This window comes from Miscanthus floridulus, chromosome 9 (genome assembly GCF_019320115.1).
Source record: "Miscanthus floridulus cultivar M001 chromosome 9, ASM1932011v1, whole genome shotgun sequence".
NCBI classification, from domain to species: domain Eukaryota; kingdom Viridiplantae; phylum Streptophyta; class Magnoliopsida; order Poales; family Poaceae; genus Miscanthus; species Miscanthus floridulus.
The window spans coordinates 131730509-131755147 of NC_089588.1; the positions used below are offsets into that span (position 1 = coordinate 131730509).

General features: G+C 47.7%; 3 protein-coding genes and 1 pseudogene across 3 annotated transcripts; 2 read left to right on the plus strand and 2 right to left on the minus strand.

Annotated features, from left to right (window-relative positions):
- The first annotated feature begins 221 nt into the window (after nt 1-221).
- Nucleotides 222-743, plus strand: LOC136480958 (anther-specific proline-rich protein APG-like). The gene has a single exon (XM_066478371.1). The coding sequence runs from the start codon at nt 222-224 to the stop codon at nt 741-743; it is 522 nt and encodes a 173-aa protein (XP_066334468.1).
- Nucleotides 744-3538: 2795 nt separating this feature from the next.
- LOC136480959 (probable Histone-lysine N-methyltransferase ATXR5) lies at nt 3539-12711 on the minus strand. The gene is made up of 7 exons (XM_066478372.1): nt 12584-12711; nt 11577-11581; nt 11264-11487; nt 11081-11181; nt 10617-10820; nt 3802-3822; nt 3539-3698 (listed from the first exon to the last, which is right to left on the minus strand). The coding sequence occupies exons 1-7, from the start codon at nt 12709-12711 to the stop codon at nt 3539-3541; spliced, it is 843 nt and encodes a 280-aa protein (XP_066334469.1).
- LOC136483950 (uncharacterized) lies at nt 4501-7120 on the minus strand (annotated as a pseudogene).
- Nucleotides 7294-9441, plus strand: LOC136483951 (beta-glucosidase-like SFR2, chloroplastic). Its single transcript, XM_066481120.1, has 7 exons — nt 7294-7300; nt 7447-7597; nt 7704-7875; nt 7954-8187; nt 8273-8429; nt 8651-8773; nt 9159-9441. The coding sequence occupies exons 1-7, from the start codon at nt 7294-7296 to the stop codon at nt 9341-9343; spliced, it is 1029 nt and encodes a 342-aa protein (XP_066337217.1). The 3' UTR covers nt 9344-9441.
- Nucleotides 12712-24639: the final 11928 nt, after the last annotated feature.

Consider the following 24639-nt stretch of genomic DNA (forward strand, 5'->3'; position numbering starts at 1 on the left):
CTCCCGGCTCCCTCTCCCTGCCGTCCCCGCCGACGGCCAGCCCTCGCCGGCGCACCTCCTCCCTCCCCTCCCCTCCCCTCGCCTCTCCTCGCCGGCGCCCCCTCCCCTGAAATCCTGGCCGGCGCCCCTCCCCTCCTCTCCCGGCGTCCCTTCCCCTCGCTGGCGTCCCTCCCCTCCTCTCCCGGCGTCCCCTCCCCTCGCCGGAGTCCCTTCCTCTCCCGATGTCCCCTGCCTCTCTCCTGGCACCCCTTACCCTCCTCTCCCAGCGCCCCTCCCCTCCTCTTCCAGATCCGGCGCCCCTCCCTCTGTCCCGGCGGCGCCGCCCCCTCCCCCCCTCTCCCAGCCCGCCGCCCCCGGATCCGGCCCTCCCTCTCCCGGATCCAGCCCCTCCCTTCTTCCACGACTCGCCCGCGGTGTCCGACCCAACGCCGCAGCCCCAGGCCCCGCCGCCCCAGCAGCCGCTGCTGCAGGCAGCTTCCCCGACGTCTACGGTGCCGAAGCCGCCGAGCAGGGCGCACATGCGGAGCCTCTCCCTCGACGCCGCCTTCTTCGACGGCCTCTCGCTGCACGGAGGCGGGGGCGTGGCGAGGCACAAGAGGAGCAGCTCCATGGACGGGGCCACGTCGTCGTTCGAGGGCGAGTGCGTGCCGTCCTCCGTGCTGCCAGGCTACGCCAAGAAGGCCGTGCCTGATGACAAGCTCGCCGAGCTCATGCTCCTCGACCCCAAGCACGCAAAGAGGTGAGCGGGCAAACGCCATCGGCGTCCACGAGCTGTCTTCCCCTTGAAATTGCCGGCAAGATCTAGGGGCGGGGCGTGGATGGTGGTGGCGGCGTGGATGCGGCGTGGTGTGTGCGTGGGTGGTGGCGGCGGCGTGGATGGTGGCGGATGCGGCGTGGTGTGGGCGTGGATGGTGGTGGCGGCGTGGATGGTGGTGTCGACGGCAGTGCTGGTGGTGCGGGCGTGGTGTCGGCGTGTCATTTTTTTATTATTTTTGAAAAAAATGTTTGCCGAGTGTTTTTTGGGCACTCGGCAACATCTTTGTCGAGTGCCCGACAGAAAACTCTAGGCAAACTTGCATTTGCCGTTAAAGGGTTTGCCGAGTATCGTTTGCCAAGTGTAACACTCGGCAAACCCTTTGCCGAGTGTTTTTGGGGCTTCGCCGAGTGCCCCTAGCACTCGGCAAAGTTCCTGTATCCGGCAGTGCCTGTGGGATGGAGGTGTTCGGTCTTGATGTGCTGGCAGACGGAGCACCCTTGCACAAAGTCCCGCACTCACCTACTGACATGCGGGCTATAGAACGAGGCATACATGCGGAGTGTCTTCTACAACCCCTCATGGCTAGCACCATGGGCCGTGGCAAGGAGCTGAGGCCACAGCTTGAGGAGTCTAGGACAAAGGTGCAGCCGCGGTGCAGCACGAAGCCATCGTACATAGACCAAGCTGCCCCAACAAGGCCCTGGTTGATCTCTTGCCGTTAGGTGACGATGTCTGGCAAGGTGTTTGCCTCCGCTACAAAGTCAGCGAATAGGTCGAAGTCGGGTCAGGATATATGGCTCATGCACTTAGCAATCTAAAAAATATCCAAACCTTGTAAAATATTAGCTACCAATAGGCAATCCTGTGCATCAAATTTTGCATTTTACAATATCTTTGAGATATATGGCTCATACACTTAACATAAAAGCTATTACCCCAAGTGTTTATAAATGCTAACTATTGAAGTTGAACTGCACATAAATAAAATAATAAGACAAGGGCCAAAGGCGGGAACTATATATGGTTAAATGAACATGACCAAGTTAATAAGAGGTACACACGAACCATGACAGAAGCCAGTCAATCCATAGAGCCTTTATGAACAAAGTGAGCTACACGATTTTTCAACTCCAAATTGCCATTATTATACTACTGAAAAACATGAAGCGTAATAGCATACTAACAAGAATTTCTGCATCAGACGTGTAATGATGATATCTTAACAAAGTAATTACAGTAAAAAGACTTAGCATGTGTCTAAGGTACAACCCCCACTCCCTCTCCCAAATTACAATCCAATTGAATAATAGCCTATCTGAGGTATTTTGCTATATTTGAGGGTTGAGTGATTGAACCACTCATAAATAAGAAACACACTGCCTGGAGGAGCCTATATTGACAAAACTGACTATCATCAATAGAACCAGCACAATGTAGATTTGATGCAGAAAAACCAAAGGCAAATTTATTTTTATGGCTAGCTGAATGAATGCACATAATTGTGGATATATAACTACAGCAGAAATCAGTCAAACTGTACAACAATAAATGATGTACAAAGAGAACAGCATGATTTATTTCAACAACACATTGCTTTTACTACTTTAAAAGCATGCACAACTGACATAGATTGAATATTTGTCTGGTAATGCTTTCCCACCTATTTTGAGTCATGATTTAAGTGAGTAACATAGATCCTCAACAGAAATCTGTTAATCCACACAATCCATGAATGATCTACAAGTTGAAAGCATGATTTTTCTCAACAGCAGATTGCCACTACTTAAAAAGCATAATCAACCGCACTTTCCACTCAGGACGTGAGTGATCACATTTTAACATAACCATATTCTGTGTCAACTAGAATTTCCTATTCCTCAGTGATGCAGTGCTGCATTGATCAGCTAGTCATCTGGTCAATACAATTGCAAAAACAAACAAAACACCCATAAAGATGTGACTGACTAACAGGAATATATGCTACCACTAGATCTTAACATGTGTGGATTACATTTTAGACAAATAAGTTACAACAATAGAATCACTAATAAATAAATGAATGGAACACAGCTTACTGGAGCCAACATTAATACATCCAGCAATAAGCAACAAAACCAGCATGGATTTATAATAGAAAGGCCAAAGACAAGAATCTTTAATCTTTAATTTTATAGCTAAACTAATGAAGCCAAGGTAATCAAGAGGGTACACATATACTGGCAACAGAAATAAGTCAACCCGTACGGCCATAAGTACAACCATAAAATAAGCTCTGGGCATGCAAGTTGCTAGGCAAAGTAATGACATTGCACCGGACCGGACAGAAGAGCCACAAGTGCACATCAACACACACATCCTACATGTGTGTGTAAGGAGCACAATCACAACAGTTGAAAAGTAGAAAGAACATTATAGATATGGCCAACTGCACATCCATCCATTTCTCAATACTCGAAATGTACCTTTAACCAGCAGCAACACAATAGTTAACTCTACTACAACATTCTTCTTCATTTTCTAACATTCTAATAAATAGGAGACACATAGACAACTATTTACTCTCACAAAAGGGGTAGAAATCTCTAGAATAAATAGAATAATAATGGGAAGATTCATCTTGAGTGCAGGGACAATGATGGTTCCTCTTGGCTCCTATAACTGAATTAGGGTACTACTTCACAAGAACTTATCAATTTCTGTCATTATGATCTCTTGGGTGGCAAAGCTGTGTTTCACCAAGCCTCCTTTACTACTGGTCAGGTTAGAACTATTGGGGTTATGTTAGAGGAAATGGTGTGTGGGATACGCATGCTCATACCCATTGTAATCGTAATATAGCTTATCACCACAAGCTATATCACGACAGGCCACCAACAAGACATGGCTCTCCCCATCGATGTTATACCGCACACACTTGACATTTTTCTTCTTCTTACCATCCCTGTAACAGTTTCGAAGTTAGAATACACACATCCTTTCTTTGAGGTGACAACACAGTACAACAGTTGCAAACTGAACTTATGGGTACAAAACAAACAACTTACGGTGTGTGGTTATTGATGCCACTGAAAAAGCAGGAAATGTTCACTACTGGAATCGCGTTTTTTTCTGTGCGTGCGAAAACACACAGAAAAATGCGAATACCGTCAGAAAAATATTTTTCTGACGGTGTACCCTCAGAAAAATACCCACGGAAATATAACGACAGAAAAATTCAATTGTTCTGTGTGTTCGCCGTCAGAAATAATTTTTCTGTGGGTGTTACACGCACAGAAAAATTGCGTTAGCCCAGATTAAATTAGCATATTGTGTGCGTCAATCCTCACAGAAAAAAAGATTAGCCCGACAGAAAAATGATTTTTCTGTGGGTGTTACACGCACAGAAAAATGTATTACACGCACAGAAAATTACCTTAGCCCAGATTAAATTTAAATGTTGTGTTCGTTAATCCCCACAGAAAAAAGGAAAAGCCCGACAGAAAAATTGCGTAGAGGCACTCATAGGAAAATTTTTATTTTTCTGTCGGTCTCGGTTAACGCACAGAAAAATAACCGACCACCGACAGAAAAAACCTTAACCATGCAGCAAATTAAATACAATAATTATATAGAAACAGAACAGTAGCAACAACATATTAAATATGGACTCTCCATACTATAATTTCATCACAACATAATAGATAGCATACATATAAAGATCCAAATGTTCAGCACATTCATTAATGCACCCTAGAAATGTTTTGTACAACTTGAAATGTTCAAAACCCTCCTGGTATCTCCTTAAAAATAACATGGAATCACATTCACAACTGCTTCTTAGCTAGCTTTCTGTTCTGCTCTAGGTAAGGGTAAGCTCTCTGATACTGTAACATAGCCCAAACAAGGTGCCTGAAAGAGAACTCGGGCCACAGAGGATCTGGATTCTGCAAGTGACTAAACGTTGTTTGCCACAAGAGGAAATTGCTCAGTCGAGTCTCGCCTGAAGTTCGGATGACGATATCAGGATCTGGGCAGCCAGTGCTATACATGTGGCGATCAAATCCGCCACTGAAATCTCTGAATGCACACCGTTATTTGCAGCATGGCCATTACAGTCGCCAGCATGTTCACTCTGCAACAGTTCCTTCCTTTCTGCACAGACTTCACTGACAGCATTGACAATCTCAGAAGTCGAGTTGTATGGCATGCAGACAGAAAAGACCAGCCCTGTGTTTCCAGCTGTGCTCGCCATCAGCTTCTGAGCCGCCAACCTCACCGGCTCACATAACAAGTCCAAGTTGCCCCAAAAGTTGATCTTACAGTTAATCTTGTTGATTACACTTTGGTTCTCTAATAGTTCATTGATTTTTTCCTCCATTAACTGCATCAAGGTTTCCACCTCACTTGGGTCCCTTTTAAAATTGTCAATGCTGAATGCGTAAACAGTAATGTACTTCACACCCATTTCATAGCAGTACAGCAGGCTTGAAAGGCTTCTCTGCCTTCAGATCCTAGACCAAAAGAACACCATTTGTAGGAAATTCTGAAGGCTTGAAAGAACACCATTTGTAACCATCTCATCAGGCTTCTCTGCCTTCAGATCCTAGAGCAAAAGCAAATAAATAACAATTGAGCAGAATCTTACATGTTGTAAGAATATTTGTCCATGTCAGCATAGCAAAAAGGTTATAGCTCTTTGAGGATTTTTACAAGCCTAATAACTGATATCTAAATGCTTTATCAAGAAATTAATCAACATATGCCGCTGCAAATATGAAACTCACCATAGAAGGTGAGGGAGAGATAACTGACCCCGCCATGATGAGGGACTATGCAACCAATTACCAAAGCTGCAGAGGCAAGAGAACAACTTATCTTCAGTGTTCACACAAAAGTTTGCGCAAATTGTTGGGCCTTTGAAAACACAATTTGATAGCAAAAAAGTTTATCACTAAATACAAAAGAAAAGAACTTACTTTGGTGCCATTAGGAATTAGCTGCTGCAGCGTGCTTAGTCTTTCATTGATCCTCTCTCTTCTCCTCTGTTATATAGTATGACTAAGCCATCAGAAAACAAAAACTGCAGATTCAGTGATCATTGTGAAATTAGCATTAAGTATTTCTGACCTTTGCTGCTGCTCCAGAACATGGACTGCAGGTGAGCAATCATCTCAGATTCCTCGCTCCAAATAGAACTAATAATGCTATGCCAGATATCATGAGAACACAAGATTACTATGACACAATTAAGCAATGAGGTATATAGACATATATAGCAACTAGATCATGCAGACATTAAATAAGAAGCAACATCCACATCATTTGCCAAATTGCATATATTCAACTGAATTATGCACCCAAGCCAGCACAGACTTGTATGGCATCAATACATTCAAAAGCATTTCCATCTCATCTCAACAGTTCAAGTCTCAGTCAAGATGAGTAAAGTACCATCATGCATCATTGAGTCATATTATAGCTAAAACTAAAGCTAACAGATTAGAGCCACCTACTAGTTAATGTGCAAAAGCACAACTCTACAAAAGAAGAAACCACCATCACATCCATGTTTTGCAACTAAACACAACCATCACATTATCGATGCATGATTGCCATTGTTGTCGGAAACTTGATTGTTGTCAACGTTTGCAGCATGAAGATCCCCATTGGTGTGGCCAACATCACTACCATTGTTGGCAGATTCTGAGGCAGCATGAGAAGACCCAGTTGCCTGAATGTGAACAAAGTTACAGTAAGTGGAATTGTCTCCCAACAATATAACACTTTTAGCCTTTGCAGCCTATCTGTGATTGGAAGATAGCGCAAAACTTTGCGTGCAACCTTTGTTCGCCCTTCCACATACCGATTAGCACCACAAAAATCACATTTATCTTTGTCCTTGTTATCTTTGTAGAATAGCATGCAATTGTTATAGCAAACATCAATTTTGATATATTGCATACCAAGACCCTCTAATAATTTCCTAGATTGGTAGAAGTCATTAGGTAACTTGGAGTCAGGAGGAAGGAGTTCATGTACTATGCCTAGTATATCATCATATTCTGCGACGGACATGTTGTACCGCGACTTCACAGCAAACAAGCGAGCTACAGCAGACAAGCGTGAGTGTGTGGTTCTATCATGCACCAACTCATCTGCACTAGCAACCATCCTATAGAAAGCTTTGGCATATGCTGATGGTTCAGCATCCAGTATAGGTGGATGGTGCCCAGCAAGCTCAACCAACATTTGATCCATCTGATCAACTTCATCAGTGCCCTCTCTATTTCCCACACCATCATATCCATCATGTGAAATCAGCCCCTCACCATGCTCAGTCCAAGTTTCATAGTCTTCCTTAAAACCATGCCTACACAAATGCATCTCTATAGTGTATCTTATATGCCTAAAGTAGTTCCGACATTGTGCACAAGGACACTTAATGGTATCATTTTCAGCTACACCAGGAATTGAAAATGCACTATTCAAGAATTCTGTGGTTCCATCAATCCATTCATTTGAGGGAGCTTTGCCACGTTGCCAACCATTATACATCCATGTCCGGTTTGACATATCAACTAGTTCTGTTTCAAATATTAATAGAGTACTCATATTAATATATTAGATATCACAACAAAGGAAGCTCAATTATTTTTAGTGCAAGGACAAACATTCCAAACTCGACAAGTGAGCACACAAATAAAATGTAGAAGCCTACTGTGCTGGTGCTTGGCCTGGTGGAGACCCTAATGCAATTGAAGTAGCAACATCTGCTTTACCGACTGGTGTATATAACCAACCATTACATTGGATGGCCATTGCACATGCAGAAGCCTATGACTACATACATTCAGAAAGTGCGTTAAAAAAAACATACATTCAGAAAGGTATATAATATGTTACTTGAAATGCAATTTCTCATGAATTTCCACAATTCTGAGTTGAACTCTTTGGTGGTGTTTTACAGCAAAAGTAAAAGGAAGCCAATCGTTGGTGTCGCTCATCATGTATCGTTTACACGGCCCTATGGTCTATTTGATGTTGCTGCTGTCACACTGGCTAATTCATTGACCCTTTTCCCTTACATTGATAGCATATGTGATAAATTGGATTTTATTGGCATCAACTACTATGGGCAGGTAAATTAAATACTAGCTGCTTAGATAAATGATCTGAACATGTAAACAACAGGAGTTGATTACTCCATTTTCATGCAGGAGGTGATATCAGGCTCTGGTCTAAAGCTCGTGGACAATGATGAGTACAGTGAATCTGGTCGTGGTGTTTATCCTGATGGGCTGTTCCGTATCCTGATTCAGTTTAATGAACGATACAAGAGCTTGAATATACCTTTTATAATTACTGAAAATGGAGTTTCTGACGAGACTGATCTGATTTGGAAACCATATATTCTGGAGCACCTGTTAGCCATTTATGCTGCAATCATTATGGTCCGGTCTTAAATTAATTTGTAATGAAACATTCCTTACTGCCATGTATCTGTAACTTCCAGCACTGATAGACATTGTTTTGAAGGGTGTGCCTGTGCTTGGTTATCTATTCTGGACGATGTCAGATAATTGGGAATGGGCAGATGGCTATGGTCCCAAGTTTGGGCTTGTAGCTGTTGGTCGTGCTAACAACCTAGCACGTAAACCTAGGCCTTCATACTATTTATTCTCCAAGGTGATCCCTGATCTCAGCAAATTATTATACAGTATCCTGTGTACACATTGTCCGCAAAAGTATAAAACAAATTTGTAATGTTTGTGCATTTTGTTTCTTGGGTCCCTTGTTTTGCATAAATTGTGCAGACTTGTGATAATTTAATTTCTCACTCTTTTTTTTTATACATATGTGCATTTGGTGTTTCTCTGATGATCTTAACAAAATGCACTTGAACTTCAGGTTGTTAAACTGGGAAAATTACAAGACAGGACAGGCTGGGTGCTTGGAGGGAGCTGCAACAAGCAGCATTTCAGAAGAAAACACGCCCATTTTTCAGGGCAGCAGATAAACATGGTCGGATATATGCAGGTATGTGCTGATTCTTCCCGAAACATTCTGTTATATTATTAAATTGACATTATTCATGTGTAATGGCTTGTTTCTCTTAAAACAACTTGATAAGTAGGATAAACAAAAACTATTGACATATTGTAAAATATGCCAATGGCTACTGCCTTCAGGCTTCTTGGAGTCGAGAGTGTCGCTCCATGTTAGTTTTTCTTATATTGAATTCATACCACAACTCCTTACAACTCCTTCAGTTGAGTTACATAATTTTTTTTGATACAGTTGAGTTACATAATTACCAAAGGGCATATAGAGAGACAAAAAACCTAACTGAAATAGAAATTTTCGTTGGTATAAACTGTGGTTGCTGTCTCCACCTAAGAAAAATGAGCCTTTTGTTCTTCAGGGGGTTTAGATCGGCCTATCCAGAGATCATTCATATTGCGGGATTGGCGATTTGGTCATTATGAAATGGAAGGCTTGCAGGATCCTTTCAGTCGCTTTATAAGATCCATTTTTTCACCAATTTTGCGCAAGAAGAAGATTCATTACATTGAGTATGAGGATATTTCTTATGCTATTTCTCCCTGATGCTTGTTACTCTAGTTGGTGAGTCGAGAGAATTTCAGAATCTGATTTTTGATTTTTCCCTTTCACCATATATCATCTATCTAAAATTGCTTGCTCTTGTTTCTGTAGATAAGTAGCATGATTTGTCCTCTAGATAAAGTAAATAACAACATACAGCAAATAAATCCAGTGAAGAAAGAAGTATACCTTTGAGTCTCAATCACAGGTCCTGAACAATTCTTCACTATCTTGAAAGTAAACAGTACCTCCAATAGCAACCTTCAGTCCTTGCTTAGCCCAAAATCTCCACTGCAGTACATCAGAACCATGCTTTACTTCTGTATACATATAGCCACACATAGAGAAAGGAAGTATAATATATACATTTTCAGGGGAGAAACAAGGAACCTGAAAACTCGATTCAGATTTGACGGAGACAACACCGGTGGCCAAATCTTGAGGGAAGCAGACTTCCACTGAAAATAGGGGCGGTGGAGATCGACGGAGAGACGAGGGGCGTCGTGCCGGGACGTGCGCTGGACGGGAGGGAGACCAGGGGCAGTCAGCCGCCTGGGGATGTTCCTAGCCGGTCGGTGGCCGCCCTAGGGCCACGCCCGGATGGCCGGCGGCGGGCCTAAGGCCACGCCCGAAGGACCACCCGCAGGGCTAGGGCCACGCACCGGAGGGGCTACGGCCACCGGCGGGCTGGTGGCTACGGCCGTCGGTGGGCTGGAGGCAGATCTAGGCGACAGCGGACCTAGGGCAGCGAGCAGCGGCCATGGAGCTGGGGTGCCTAGCGGAGGGCGGTGAGCGGCGAATGTGCAGATGGGGGTGGTCTTGTGCGACGAGCGGCGAGCGGCGAGCGGCGAGCGGCGGACTTGGAGCCAGGAGCGACGGGAGCAGCGGACTTGCGGAGTGCGGACTCTGGCGGCGCGTCTGGGATAGGGTTGGGGTGGCAGCCGCGGGAGGATTTACTTTTAGGGTGTTTTTGTTTTTTTTTCACTCTCTTTTCTATTCTATACCGCGCGAAGGCTGGCGCCAATGACGAAAATACGGCGCGACGAATCCATTCCTGTGCCTGTGTCGTTTTTTCTGTGAGTTATAAAAACCCCACAGAATAATTGCTATTTTTCTGTGGGTATGCATTATTTTTCTGTGTGTATTGTCACGCACAGAAAAATAACTCAATTATTCTGTCGGTTTTTTGATATTTCTGTGGGTATTTTTTGATACCGACAGAAAAATAACAAATTTTCTGTGTGTTCTGAGAAAAACGCACAGAAAAAAAAATCACCCACAGAAATATTCGAGTTTCCAGTAGTGGTTCCCCCGCTTGTCAGGGCAAATGACCAGATTTTGTGAAGGATTAGCAGATAGGAGGAGCGTCATAAGACAGTCGCAATCATCGTTTGCTCTGTTCTCTAGATAATCAACGTCCCCAGAATATTCAGCTAGGAAGGTCATATCCTTTATGTTGCCATCAGCCTGCACAATGAAACTAGAAATATATATGCATCTGTCATTTCTGACTAAAAATGTAAAGGAAAAAGTGTGTGTATTCCATAGAGTCCACTGTTTTGCTCTCACAATTTGTGTGTATAGTGTGTGACACTAGAACGCTGCAAGCAGTGTTGCACACACAAGTTCCAGTGGTATGCACACGAATGGCAAAATTGGATAGCAACACCAAAACCTATGAATTAAATAGACAAGTTTCCAATAAGTAATTATCTGAGTGTAGTGAGTTCAAGATAGTACCCTTCCTGGGAATCAAAGACCACGAGAAGTGGAGGAAATTTGCCTCTTTTTTGCATGGTTCTGCATAGCTCTAAACTTTCCTTATCCTCTTTGTGCAGAACCTTGAAAATCGAGGAGAGCAAAATTAGAACAACAAAACACCAAATGGTTATTACCGAATTTCATGTTAAAAGATTTTCTAACCTGTATACCGCCTACCTCCAATCTTGCTAGATTGGAAGATCTAGGAGCCATATTAGGCATATAAGTCAGTTCATTACAAAACTCTTTTTTGGAAGTAGTCAAGGCAGAGGCCAGAGACGCTAGTTGTTTGAGTCTTCTAGCTCCATCTTCAGATGGAACAAATGGCAGTATCCTCCTCCTCTTCTTGTGCATCACAAGAGAACCCTTCCTTCGCCTTCTAGCATCTAAGAAACATGAAGTAAATTACTTGATTTAGTACCATAACAAGAACATCCGTTTTTGTACTTAATCTATCTATATGTGTTCTCTATACCATTTCTGTACAACCATAAATGATCTAGAAAAGAAAACTGCATGATTTGTTTCAACCACAAGTTACCATTACTAATTAAAAGTCATGCAAAACTAACACACGCTGAATGTTAGATCCCCACCAATTTCTAGTCAATATGTGGATCTAGATAAATTAACTAGCAATGATGGCAGGGAAATGAGCCTGATCACCATCCCTATGAAGCTCTAATCATAACAACTCAATTCTTCCTTAATCCCTAATTCTTAGACGACCTTTGGTTATATGGCCCAATGGCCATCACCCGGCAGAGGCGCAAACTCGGCAACTTCACTGACAAGATGCTAACAAACCCCCAGCAACTCATAACCTGATCTGCCTTAGCAACTAGTGGACCCTGACCCCTTCTTCCAGGTGTGTTGCTTGCCAATGGAAGTGTCTGCAACACTTGCATCCTCCTTGCTCGTTCTTGAGCTGGAATGAGGGATAAGTTGGCTTGAACTCCTCCAATGGACCCCAGGTGGAATCGGCAGGAGAAACGACAATAGAATGTAGCTTGACTTCTATTTCTTACATTTGTAGCACTGCAGCTTCGCTCTTCTGACTTTATTTTGCAAGACAACTAGAATGTAGCTTATGATTGATTTGTTGAACATTATACTATCTGATGTAGTACAATTTTAAGATAAGATTATTTGTACCAAGACTACTGAGTGCAACATTTACCGCTTGTGTGGATGCATGATTAAATGATGATTATTAGATTATGTGTATCAAGACTACAAAGTGTGACATTTAGGATGCATGATTAAATGAGCTATGGATCACTGATTTGAATGGTTGAATGATGGTTTCTGGATATGCAGAATTAGCTTTCCCTGATGGTTCTGGATTGTGTTGGGAGCTGCGCCATTGAAGTTCTTGAGGAACACCACATGGAACACATTATGGATGTGGCTTTGGCGGGCAACTAGAGCCAATGGGTGACGAAATCAATGCGCTTGAGCACGTTTAACAACACATAGAACCTTGGCGCCTGCTTGCTGTTTTGATGATCCTTGATGTTTGACATGGCGCACTGGTGTAGGCGAAGCTCGCCGCAGTCCCCGACCTCAAATGACACCTCCCGGTGGGCACCATCGTGGGACTGCTTCATGATGTTCTGGGCCTAGAGTAGGCGTTCCCTGAAGTCATCTAGGAATGCATCCCAATTTGTCAACTACTTGTTAAGGGCAGCCACACAGGCGAGGCCAACTAGTAGGATGCCAGGGTCAGTGCAGGAGGGCCATAAACCACTTCAAATGTCCAGGCGAAGAGAGTTGTCTGGAATCATAAGTTGTAGGAGAACTCGGCCCAGGGTAGCCACCAGAGCCAACTCCGTGGGCGATCAACGATGAAGCAACGCAAGTAGATGCCAAGAATGTGGTTGGTGTCCTCTGACTAGCCGTCCATTTTTGAATGGAACACATAGCTCAGGAGGAGTGCGACAGCAGATAGGTGGAAGAGCTCGACCCACAAGGAGCTAGTAAAGACCGGGTTCCTTCTAATGATGGAGCATGGGATCCTATGGAACCGCACCATATGGTTGAAAGACATGGGCGACTGATGTCACGTTGTAGGGGTGGCTGCGAGCGATGAAGTGCACATACTTGGAGAAGCATTATTAGATGAAGTGCATCGCAAAATCAGCCCAGAAGGAGTGGGGCATGTCCAGCGGCTGCAGCAGGCCCGCGGGATGGAGGTGTTTGATCTTGTTGTGCTGGCAGCCGAAGCCCCCTTGCACAAAGTCCGCACCCACCTGCTGGCATGCAGGCAATAGAATGAGGCACACATGTGGTGGAGTGTCTTCTACAACCCCTCGTGGTCGGCATCATATGGGCCATGGCAAGTAGTTGTGGCCACAACCCAGAGAAATCCGGGACGAAGATGCGGTTGCTGTTAGACTAATTGTAATTAGGCCTACATTTGTGGCATGTAATCACGCTAATTGTGGTAGGCTTGCAGTCACCCATGCGTGTATATATATGTACCTTGTACCTACATATGGAATACAATCAATATTCCTCAATTTACATGGTATCACGCGGTACGATCCGCACCCGCTTCCGCAACTCACGCGCTGCCGGTCCCTGCTCGCCGCCCCAGCTGCCGATCCCATCGCCTGGAGCGCCACTGACCCGACCGCCGCGTCTGACCACCTGCGCCGATCCACTCGCCACTCCCTGGCCGCCGACCTCGTCGCCCGGAGTGCCGCTGACCTGATCGCCGCACCGCCTGGCCCCGTCGCTCGTCCTCCCAGCCGGGCGCCGTCGGGCGTCACCACCGACCCTACCTCGCCATGGCCGGGGGAGATGGGGCCGACGCTACTGCCGCGGCCGCGGCGGCCAAGGCCGCTGAGGACCGCCGTCTGGCAGCTGAGGCTGCTGCCCGCGCCGACGCTGCACGGCTCGCTGAGGAAGCGCGCCTACGCCTCGATGCCTTCGAGGCCGCCCATGAATCCGTCTGGGCGCAGGCCACCGCCGTCGTCAACGTCAAGGCCATGATTCCCATCGTCCTCGACAAGGCCACCGGCACGTACACCAAGTGGCGTGGCATGTTCCTCACCGTGCTGGGCAAATACGCCTTGACCCCGCACGTCCTCGACGACAAGACGCTCCCTGACCGCCCCGTCTGGGTCCAGGTGGACTGCGTCGTACTGTCATGGATCTTCGCCACCGTCTCCAGCGACCTCCAGCAGTCGCTCATGATCTGCCAACGTCGCGCTCACGAGGCCTGGTGCTACCTCGAGGACGAGTTCCTCGGCCAGAAGGAGTCCCGCGCCCTTCTCCTGGAGACGCAGTTCCACAATCTTCGCCAGGACTCCATGTCGATCACCGACTTCTGCCGCAAACTAGAGACCATGGCGGCGTCCCTCGCCGAATTCGGCGACCCCATCGGCGATCGCCAGATGGTGCTCACTCTCCTGCGTGGCCTCAGTGGCAAGTATCGCCACATGGTGTCTATCCTGAAGATGCATCGCCCGTTCCCGACGTTCGCTGAGGCGCGCACCCACCTCTTGCTCGACGAAATCGACATCGACGCTCGGCCTCCGTCTCCGCCCGCGGCCCTCGTCACCACGACGCAGCCACCTCCTGCTGCTCCACACGCCCGCCAGGGCGCGCCCCCTGCCCGCATGGGCCAGCCGGGTGGGCAACCGGCCGGCCAGCGCAACGGGCGCCGGCGTGGCAAGGGTGGGCGCAACCAGCAGGGTGGCCAGCCGGGTGGCCAGGGCAGCCACCAGCAGGCCCAGACCGGCTACGGTGGCCACGCCAGCGGCTACGGTGGCCACGGCGGCGGCCACGGCGCCGTTCCTCCCGGGCAGCACCCGTCCTTTGCCCATCCCTGGGCTGGGACACTCCAGATGTGGCCCTACGGTCGCCCCCCGCCGCGACAACCGGCCTTCGCCGCGTTCCCTCAGTACAGCGTGCCCGGGGGCGGTTTCTACGGCACCGGCTACCCGCCTGGCTACGGAGGCAGCGCATCGTCGGCACCGACATTCCAGGGGGCACCGTCGACACCCTGGAACCCCATCCATGGAGGTGCATGGAACCAGGACTCGTTAGCACAGTCCTTCAACACCATGACCCTTCACCCACCACCACCGTCGGAGTGGTACGCCGACTCCGGTGCCGGTTCACACATGTCCGCGGACGCTGGTAAACTCTCCACCATTTCCCCACCCACTTCCTCCACCCCTTCATCTATCATTGTGGGTAATGGTGCTTTACTTCCTATCACTGCCATCGGATCACACACTTTTTCTTTTCCTCATCGTCATCTAGTTCTTAATAATGTTCTTGTTTCTCCACATATCATTAAGAACTTGATTTCCATTCGTCGTTTTACCACCGACAATAATTGTTCCATTGAATTTGATCCGTTTGGTCTCTCTGTGAAGGATTTGCAAACCAGGAACGTGATCGCCAGGTGCAATAGCTCTGGCGACCTCTACCCGTTTTTCTCACCAGCCACCAGCACGTCCGCATTCCTCGCTGCACCCACTTCGCTATGGCACCGTCGTCTCGGACATCTTGGGCGTGATGCTTTGTCCAAACTCATTAGCTCCAGTGCTATTTCTTGTAATAAAGATGATCATCACAGTTTATGTCATGCTTGTCAGCTCGGTCGTCACACTAGACTTCCGTTTCATTCCTCACATTCTAGAGCTGCAAATAAATTTGATTTGATACACTGTGATCTTTGGACATCTCCACTTGTTAGTGTGTCGGGATACAAATATTATCTTGTTATTTTAGATGATTATTCACACTACATTTGGACTTTTCCGCTCCGCCTAAAATCCAAAACTTTTTCTACTCTTTCTAACTTCTTTGCATATGTTCACACGCAGTTCGGCCTCACCATCAAGAACGTTCAGTGCGACAACGGCCGGGAGTTCGACAATTCTCAGGCCCGCACATTCTTTCTTACTCATGGTGTTGCCCTTCGCATGTCCTGTCCATATACCTCCCAACAAAATGGCAAGGCCGAACGCTCAATTCGTACTATCAATGATATTTTGCGTTCTCTCTTGTTTCAGGCGAGTCTTCCTCCGGTCTACTGGGTTGAGGCCCTTAACACCGCCACATACCTTGTCAACCGGCTTCCCACCAAAGCACTTGCCTCTTCCACTCCCTACTTTCATCTTTTTTCTACCCAGCCCTCCTATGCTCACCTAAGAGTTTTTGGGTGCGCTTGCTATCCCAACAAGTCCTCCACCGCACCACATAAACTCGCACCTCGTTCCTCCTTATGTGTTTTCCTCGGCTACTCCTCGGAACACAAAGGCTATCGGTGTCTCGAGCTCGAGTCGAATCGCATCCTCACCTCCAGACATGTCGTTTTTGATGAATCCTTCTTCCCTTTCGCCGACATGTCTACCACACCCATGGCATCCTCCTGCCCTAGATTTTTTAGATGATCATGATCTCACCGCTCCACTACCTGGAACTCGATCTGTGCTTGCAGGTACCTCGGCCACAGCAGCCGGCCGCAGCGCCCGCCCGGCTGACCATGCCGCTGGCCCCGGAGCCAGCACCGCCAGCCCCGGCGCAGCTGGCCACGGCCCCCGCTCGGCTGGCCACAGAGCCGGCCCTGCTGGTCACGACGCCAGCTCGGCTGGCCCTGCCCTCGACCACAGCGCCAGCCCTGGCTGGCCCCGTCTTCGACCACGGCTCGACCGGCCCTGACTCTGGCTCGGCCAGCCATGGCTCCGGCGCACCTTCCACTACAGCCGGCACTGCTGCCCCTGCTCCTCTCGGACAGGTTGCTGCCAGCAGTGCCCCGGCTGTCTCCAGCGGCACTGGCCGCACCGTCGACACGCGACCGGTTGCCGTCGTCCCCGTCACCAACGCGCACTCCATGCGGACCCGTGGCAAGTCTGGCATTGCACAGCCCGTGGACAGACTCAACCTCCACGCTGTGCCCATGTCGCCTGTGCCCTCATCTGTTCGTGGAGCTCTGTCGGATCCCAATTGGCGCTCCGCTATGCAAGCTGAGTATGATGCTTTGATCGCCAACAACACCTGGACTCTTGTGCCACGACCTCCTGGTGTTAATCTGGTAACCGGCAAATGGATTTTTCGACACAAACTTCACACAGATGGTTCCTTGGATCGCTACAAGGCACGCTGGGTTCTTCGTGGTTTTACCCAGCGACCTGGTATTGATTATGATGAGACATTCAGCCCCGTTGTGAAGCCAGCGACGATCCGAGTGGTTCTTTCTATGTCTCTCTCTCAGGACTGGCCCATTCATCAGCTGGATGTGAAGAATGCGTTCTTGCATGGCACTCTCACTGAGACAGTATACTGCATTCAACCTGCAGGGTTTGTGGACTCCTCTCGCCCTGAATTTGTCTGTCGGCTCAACAAATCTCTATATGGCTTGAAGCAAGCTCCTCGTGCCTGGCACAATCGGTTTGCTTCTCACATTCTTTCTCTTGGTTTTGTTGAAGCAAAGTAAGATACCTCCTTATTCATTTTCCGACGAGGTTCAGCCACAGCTCTATTGTTGCTCTATGTGGATGATATTGTTCTCACTGCCTCCTCTGACAGTCTTCTGCGGCAGATTATTGGGGCACTTCAGCATGAATTTGCTATGACTGACATGGGTCCTCTTCACCACTTCTTGGGTATTTCAGTGACACGTTCTACTGGTGGTTTGTTTCATTCTCAGCGCCAGTATTCTCAGGACATTTTGGAGCGAGCCGGGATGAGTGAGTGCAAGCCTTGAAGCACCCCTGTTGATGTACACTCCAAATTGTCCGCAGATGGTCCTCCTGTCACTGATCCCACACAGTACTGCAGCCTCGCCGGAGCTTTGCAGTACTTGACCTTCACCCGTCCAGACATTGCATTCGCAGTTCAGCAGGTGTGCCTATTTATGCATGACCCTAGAGAGCCTCACCTTGCGGCTCTCAAGAGGATTCTACGGTATCTGCGAGGTACTCTCTCTCTTGGTCTGACCATGCGTCGTTCGTCGCCTACAGAGCTTGTTGTCTACACAGATGCAGACTGGGCTGGTTGTCCAGATACTCGTCGCTCCACTTCTGGCTATGCAGTGTTCTTAGGTGACAACCTGGTGTCCTGGTCGTCCAAGCGTCAGCACACAGTCTCGCGATCCAGCGCTGAGGCTGAGTACCGTGCTGTGGCACACGGCGTGGCTGAAGCCACCTGGCTACGACAGCTACTGGTTGAGCTTCACTGCCCTCTTCGCCGAGCCACTTTGGTCTATTGTGATAATGTCAGTGCTGTGTATCTCTCCAGCAATCCAGTGCAGCATCAGCGAACGAAGCATGTAGAAATCGACATTCACTTTGTTCGAGAGAAGGTTGCACTTGGTCATGCACGGGTTCTTCATGTTCCTACGACATCACAGTATGCTGACGTCTTCACTAAGGGTCTCCCTACCTCGCTGTTCCAGGAGTTCCGGTCCAGTCTGACCATTAGCGATGCCCCTGGTTAGACTGCGGGGGAGTGTTAGACTAATTGTAATTAGGCCTACATTTGTGGCATGTAATCACGCTAATTGTGGTAGGCTTGCAGTCACCCATGCGTGTATATATATGTACCTTGTACCTACAGATGGAATACAATCAATATTCCTCAATTTACAGTTGCGGTGCAGCATGAAGCCATCGACCATAGACCAAGCTTCCCCAGCAAGGTCTTGATTGATCTGTTGCTGTTAGGTGACACTGTCCGGCAAGGTGTTTGCCTCCGCTCGAAAGTGAGTGAATAGGTCGAAGTCGGGTCGGGAGAGGACACTAGCAGGGCATGAGCGGCCGCATTCTGCTAGCCCGGCTTGAACTCTACCACGAAGTCATACCCAATGAGCTTACACTCACCCAGGTGTGCTGCAGATAGTGGAGCAGCATTGATCCAGGAGGAACTTGAGGGCAAGTGGTTTGGTACAGATCGTGAATGGCCAGGCCCAAACGTATGGCCTCTAGTGCCGTACAGCCTTCACCAGGCTAAATTTGGCGTGCTAGGGTGCCACAGACCGACTAAAGAAGGCGATTGGGCCAGTGACTTTGTGCATGAATGCGCCGAAGCCGATGCCCATGGAGTCGCAGTAGATGACGAATAGTGCCATGAAATCTGACAACTGCAGCACCAACCCAGAGTTGAGGACCTCAAAAGTTGTAGTCAGTGCATTAGTCCACAGAAAGGCATCACACTTGAGGAGGGAGTGCCGTCAGCAGCTTGGCGATGACGTCGTAGTTGTTGATGGTAGTAGCCCATGAGGCCGAGGAAGCCGTGATGTACGTAGAGAGTCCATGCATGACATCAGCCAGGACTGCACAGCATCAACTCAGGCCGAGTCCATGGGCATGACATCCTACGAGATGAAGTGGCCGAGGTACTCCACCCAGCGGTCAACAAATGAACATTGGTGTGCTTCAGGAACAAGTTGTGCTCACGCAGGATGCTGAACATTGCATGGATGTGCCGTAGATGTTCTGAGGGACATATTATAGATAAAATTTCATAAAAAACACTAGCACAAAGCAGCGCAGGAAAGAGGGAAGAACCTCATCCATGACGGACTAGAATGTCGTTGTCGCATTCATCAAGCTGACCATGAACTCGAAGTCGCTATGGTGAGGCCTGAAGGCCATATATCTTGTGTACGTCATCGGGTGCATTGGACTTGGTGGTAGTGCATGTAGTGCACCATCTTGGTATTAGGGGTGCGATAGTCGATGTAGAACCGCCATGGGTCATCCTTCTTGTGTACAACCACAGGTAACAAGAACGCCGTCATGCTCAAGAGAATGATGACCTGGTAGAGCATGTCAGCGCATTGTCACTCGAGTTCGTCCTTGAGCTATTGTGGGTAGCAGTACAAGCAGACCACGATTGGAGTCATGCTTCGCCGTGGATAGATCTGGTGATTGTAGAGCTAGGACGAATGTAGGCCAAATGGAGTGTTGAAGATGGTGTGAAGGTGGTTCTCGTGCGAAGCATTGGCACCCACCCACTGGACTCGGTGGTCATGGCACCAGAATTCCATTGACCGGTGCTCAAAATCCCATAGGATGAGACCCAAGGGCTTGAGCTAGTGGCATCCCATAACAGGGTCACAGTCATCGAGGGGGATCACGAATAGGTTGATGAAGAACTCAGTGCCTCTGTAGACAGGAACGCCAGTGCAGACCTTGGACAAGGGCACCAAATCACAGTTGGTGACCCCCATGGTGAGATCAGGTCATGGCTCCAGGTTGTGGTCGAGGTGGCAGGCGGTGTGCGTCGAGATGGAGTGGTTGGATCCGTAATCAACCAAGACCCAGAGCAAAGCACCGGTGATGACGGTGGAGAGGTGCATGGTGCCGGCTGTCTTGATCTTAGTGAGGGCATGCACAGAGATTTTAACTTTGTCTTTGGAGGTCGGGTCCTCCTCTAGAGCACCATTGAGTGGGACATCGTGGACCAACTCCATCATGTGTGGGCCCTTCCTAGAGCAGGACTTGTGATGGTCCTTGGTGAACTTTTCCTAGAAGTTGGAACAAAGTCCATCCGCCTAGCTTTGGGCCATCTCCTGCTGTGTCAAGCACTTCAAGCTAGCGCCCGCCAGCGGTGCACCCTTTGTCAGAGCTGGTGGTGTGGTGATCGGTGCATTCGTGCCTGAGGTTGGCGTGCGCGGCGTAGCCAGCGCCGCTGTTGGTTCCGGGTGTTGTGACAAGGTGGACCGGGGAGGCACATGGGTCGTGCCCTGGTTGTTGACCACGTCCAAGTCCAGGAAGCGCTCGAAGGCCCACGCGAGACCCATGGTGTCATCAAGGGTCTCTAGGTTCTAGAGTTCCACATCGGTATGCAGGGAGTTGCGGAGGCCAGTGGTGATATTCTTGCAGCGCTGCATGATATTCTTGCAGCTGGCCAACATGGGGTAACTTTGGCGGGTACTGAGGGAGTAGCTGCGCATCGGGGGGCCAAAACGGCGCTGAACCAGGTCAATGAATTCTAGCCATGTCGGGGCACTGCGGTTCTGCTCCAGGTGAAAGTACTAGTCTTGGGTTGCACCACCCATGTAGGAGGAGAGCCACACCTTCTCACTATATGGTGTCAACGGCACGGACGAGTTGCTGCCCTTTGTGGAGCCAGACCACAAGATCGACGGTGTCGTCATAGCCCGGGAAACACAGCTTGTTGGTGGGCTGGGGAAGGGGAGGATTCGGCGGAGCGGAATCAGGCTTCACCGTATTCTTGACACTGTAGGAGCTGCCTGACTCAATCTTGTCGGTCCGTAGCCTATTGATGGCCAAGATGAGGCGGCTCTCTAGTCCCCTTTCATCATCGACACCTCGTTCTTGATGGAGGAGAGGTCGGCGAGGATGGTGTCCATGGCAGCCTTGAGATCGGCACTAGTCTACCAAAGAAGATATGGCTGAGTTGTTGGCTTCAATGATCTGGCTAAACTAGCAATGGTGGCAGGGAAATGAGCTTGATTGCCCTCCCTCCCTAGGAGGCTTTGTTAATAACAACTCAATTTCTGCTTAATCCTCTAATGCACCCGGCAGAGGCACTAACAAACAAGCTGACTTCACTTGCTTAATCCTCTAATGCACCCGGCAGAGGCACTAACAAACAAGCTAACTTCACTTGCTTAATCCTCTAATGCACCCGGCAGAGGCACTAACAAACAAGCTGACTTCACTCGCTTAATCCTCAAATGCACCCGGCAGAGGCAATAACAAACAAGCTAACTTCACTGACAAGATGCTAACAAACCCCCCAACAAGTGATAAGCTGATCGGCCTTAGCCACTAGTGGAAGCTGACCCCCTTTTCTTCATGGTGTATTGCCTGCCAATGAAAGCGTGTGCAGCAACATCACTATTGATGTAATCACTGCGCCAGATTTGGACATCACTACCGGCCTCATCACTGCCGGATTTGTAACAACCGGCAGTGATGTATCTTCACTGCCGGTTATGAGCTTGAAAATGAAAAAATAATTGGGGCTGGGCTAAAACCAGCAGTGAAAGACCACATCACTGCTAGTTTGTGGCTTGAACCGGCAGTGTTTTGGCGGCCACTCATCACTGCCGGTTTAAGCCAATAGCGGACAGTGATTGGGCTCTATCACTATCGGTTCTAGCCAAGAACCGACGGTGATAAGCCTACAACACAAAAATGCTACAGTCGTCCTCTCCTTCCTCCTCTCTTCCATCCCGAGAACAGAGGCGCGCGTTTGGACCCTTCCCTCCATTGTTGCGGCTGTTCTTCACCATGGAGCTAGTGCTTCGATTTTGAAGAATGGCTTGATCTTTTTGCTTTAATGTTAGTAACAAACATCCACTCCTTTGATTTTGTTGCTTAATTAGCTTCGTTTTGATGGCTACATTGCTTGATTCTCATTCTAGTTCTTTCTCCATTCTAGAGAGCACTTTTCCAATTGGACATTTATGCAAGGCTCAAATTATGGTGAATCCATCATCCAAACGGTTGGTGTCTATGAACACATTTAAATTCCTAGCTAATTATTCCATGGTGGTCAAGATCATCATTGTTAGTATGTGATGCTATAATTAGTTCTTAGAAGTAGAGTAGAATAGATGTTCTTCATTATTGCGCAATAATTGTTTTTTACTACGATTTTCAATTTACAGGACCGGGGCTACCAATTTCAATTTTCCAATAATTAGTGTACAATAATGTTTTCCAAAAATGGTACTTTCGAGCTACAATTGTTGTTCATGAAGCTCAATTTCTTATTAATTCTGTATAATTACTGTCTCAGTATTTTTTATGCAGAGATGGATCAAGAGTGGATGCATCTGTCCCGAACGGACAAGCGGTACATGCATGGCGTCAGCCAGTTTATCACCGATGCCAAAGCCCATGCTGGGAATGGAAACCCTGTCTTCTGCCCGTGCTTAGATTGCAAGAATCATAGGAACTTTCATCAAATTGAGTCTATATGATCGCACTTGATTACCAGGGGATTCATGCCAAACTATACAATATGGACTATGCATGGTGAGGTTGGTGTGAATGTTCTAAAGGAAAATGATGATGATGTGGACATGCTTGACGTAGCCATCCACGATGCTGACTAGGAACCTAGTGTCAATACGGAACCTATGGCCACAGTTAATAATGTGTTTAGGAACACGCTAGCTGACGACACCGAGGATAACGATGGCATTTCTCAGCTGCTACGTAATGTGGAGACTAGATGTCTTAGTGAAAGACAGCTAAGAAAACTAGAGAAAATGAGACAAGATGGCAAAACACCATTGTATAGGAATTATCCAATGAGCAAACTGAAAGCCGATATCATTCTGTTAGAGTTCAAATCGACAAACGGATTGAGCGATAAAGGCTTCGATCAGTTGTTAGGTATAATAAGGAAAATGCTCCTAGAAAAAAATGAGTTGCCAGAAAAGACATACTTGGCCAAGCAAATGATTTGCCCCATTGGCCTCGAGGTTAAAAAAAATCCACGCATGTTCCAATGATTGCATATTGTACTGTGGAGAAAAATACAAAGACTTGGACAAGTGTCCCAAGTGTGAAGCTCCACGGTACAAGGAAGGGCCGTCAGATGAGGGTACCAAGACCAGAGGAGGTCCTGTTAAGGTCATTTGGTATTTCCCTATAGCTCCCCGGGTGCATAGGCTGTTTGCATGTGCAAAGTCGGCCAAGCTGTTGCGCTGGCATGACGAAGAGCGTAAGAAAGATACAATGATGAGGCACCCCGCCAATGGGCATGATTGGAGGACTATCAATACTATGTGTCTATAAGGACATCGGTGGAGAGGTAAGGCACCTTTGGTTTGCTTTGAGCACAAATGGGATGAATCCTTTTGACCAGGTTAGAAGCAATCATAACACCTGGCCAGTGACGCTCTATATATATAACCTTCCACCTTGGGTCTGTATGAAGCGGTCGTACATCCAAATGCCACTACTGATCCAAGGGCCAAGACAACCTAGGAATGACATCAATGTGTTTCTGGAACCAGTGATCGATGAACTAGTGGAGATTTTTGAAAAGGGTGTGCCAGATGTTTGGGACGAGTACAAAAAGAAACATGTCATGATCAAGGGAGTACTTATCGCTACAATCACCGACCTGCCAGGTCGAGGTTCGTTGTCTGGAGAGAAGACAAAAGGCTATACTAGATGTGTCGAGTGCTTGGATGACACCGATGTGGTGAATCTGCCAAATAACTTAAAGATAGTTTATATGGGACACCATAGGTTCCTACCTAAGGATCACCCTTACCGCAGAAATAGAAAAGATTTCAACGGTAGTACTGAGGAACGCTTAGCTCTAAAATATCAAGAAGGGCCTGCGATACTTCGAGAACTCAATGAACTGGAGGTTGTCCTTGGGAAGGGGGACAATGCAGTAGCAGCGCCTGATGGGAGCGTTTGGAAGAAAAAATCGGTTTTCTAGAAACTACCTTACTGGCCATTTCTGAGTGTATGCCACTATCTTGATCCCATGCACATCACTAAAAACATGTGCGCTAACACTCTTAACACCTTGATGGACACCGGGGGACATCGAAGGATTTAGTAGCCACATGCCTG

Excerpts from the sequence above, each read along its gene's own strand:
- LOC136480958 (XM_066478371.1), top strand. The coding sequence starts at position 222 with ATGTCCCCTGCCTCTCTCCTGGCACCCCTTACCCTCCTCTCCCAGCGC.
- LOC136483951 (XM_066481120.1), top strand. Across the intron at positions 7,876-7,953 it reads GCATCAACTACTATGGGCAG|GAGGTGATATCAGGCTCTGG; the intron begins GTAAATTAAATA and ends ATTTTCATGCAG. Across the intron at positions 8,188-8,272 it reads TTTATGCTGCAATCATTATG|GGTGTGCCTGTGCTTGGTTA; the intron begins GTCCGGTCTTAA and ends ATTGTTTTGAAG.
- LOC136480959 (XM_066478372.1), bottom strand. The coding sequence starts at position 12,711 with ATGAAGCAGTCCCACGATGGTGCCCACCGGGAGGTGTCATTTGAGGTC. Across the intron at positions 11,182-11,263 it reads TGGAGGTAGGCGGTATACAG|GTTCTGCACAAAGAGGATAA; the intron begins GTTAGAAAATCT and ends TCGATTTTCAAG. Across the intron at positions 10,821-11,080 it reads GTCTTTGATTCCCAGGAAGG|TTTCATTGTGCAGGCTGATG; the intron begins GTACTATCTTGA and ends ATATATTTCTAG.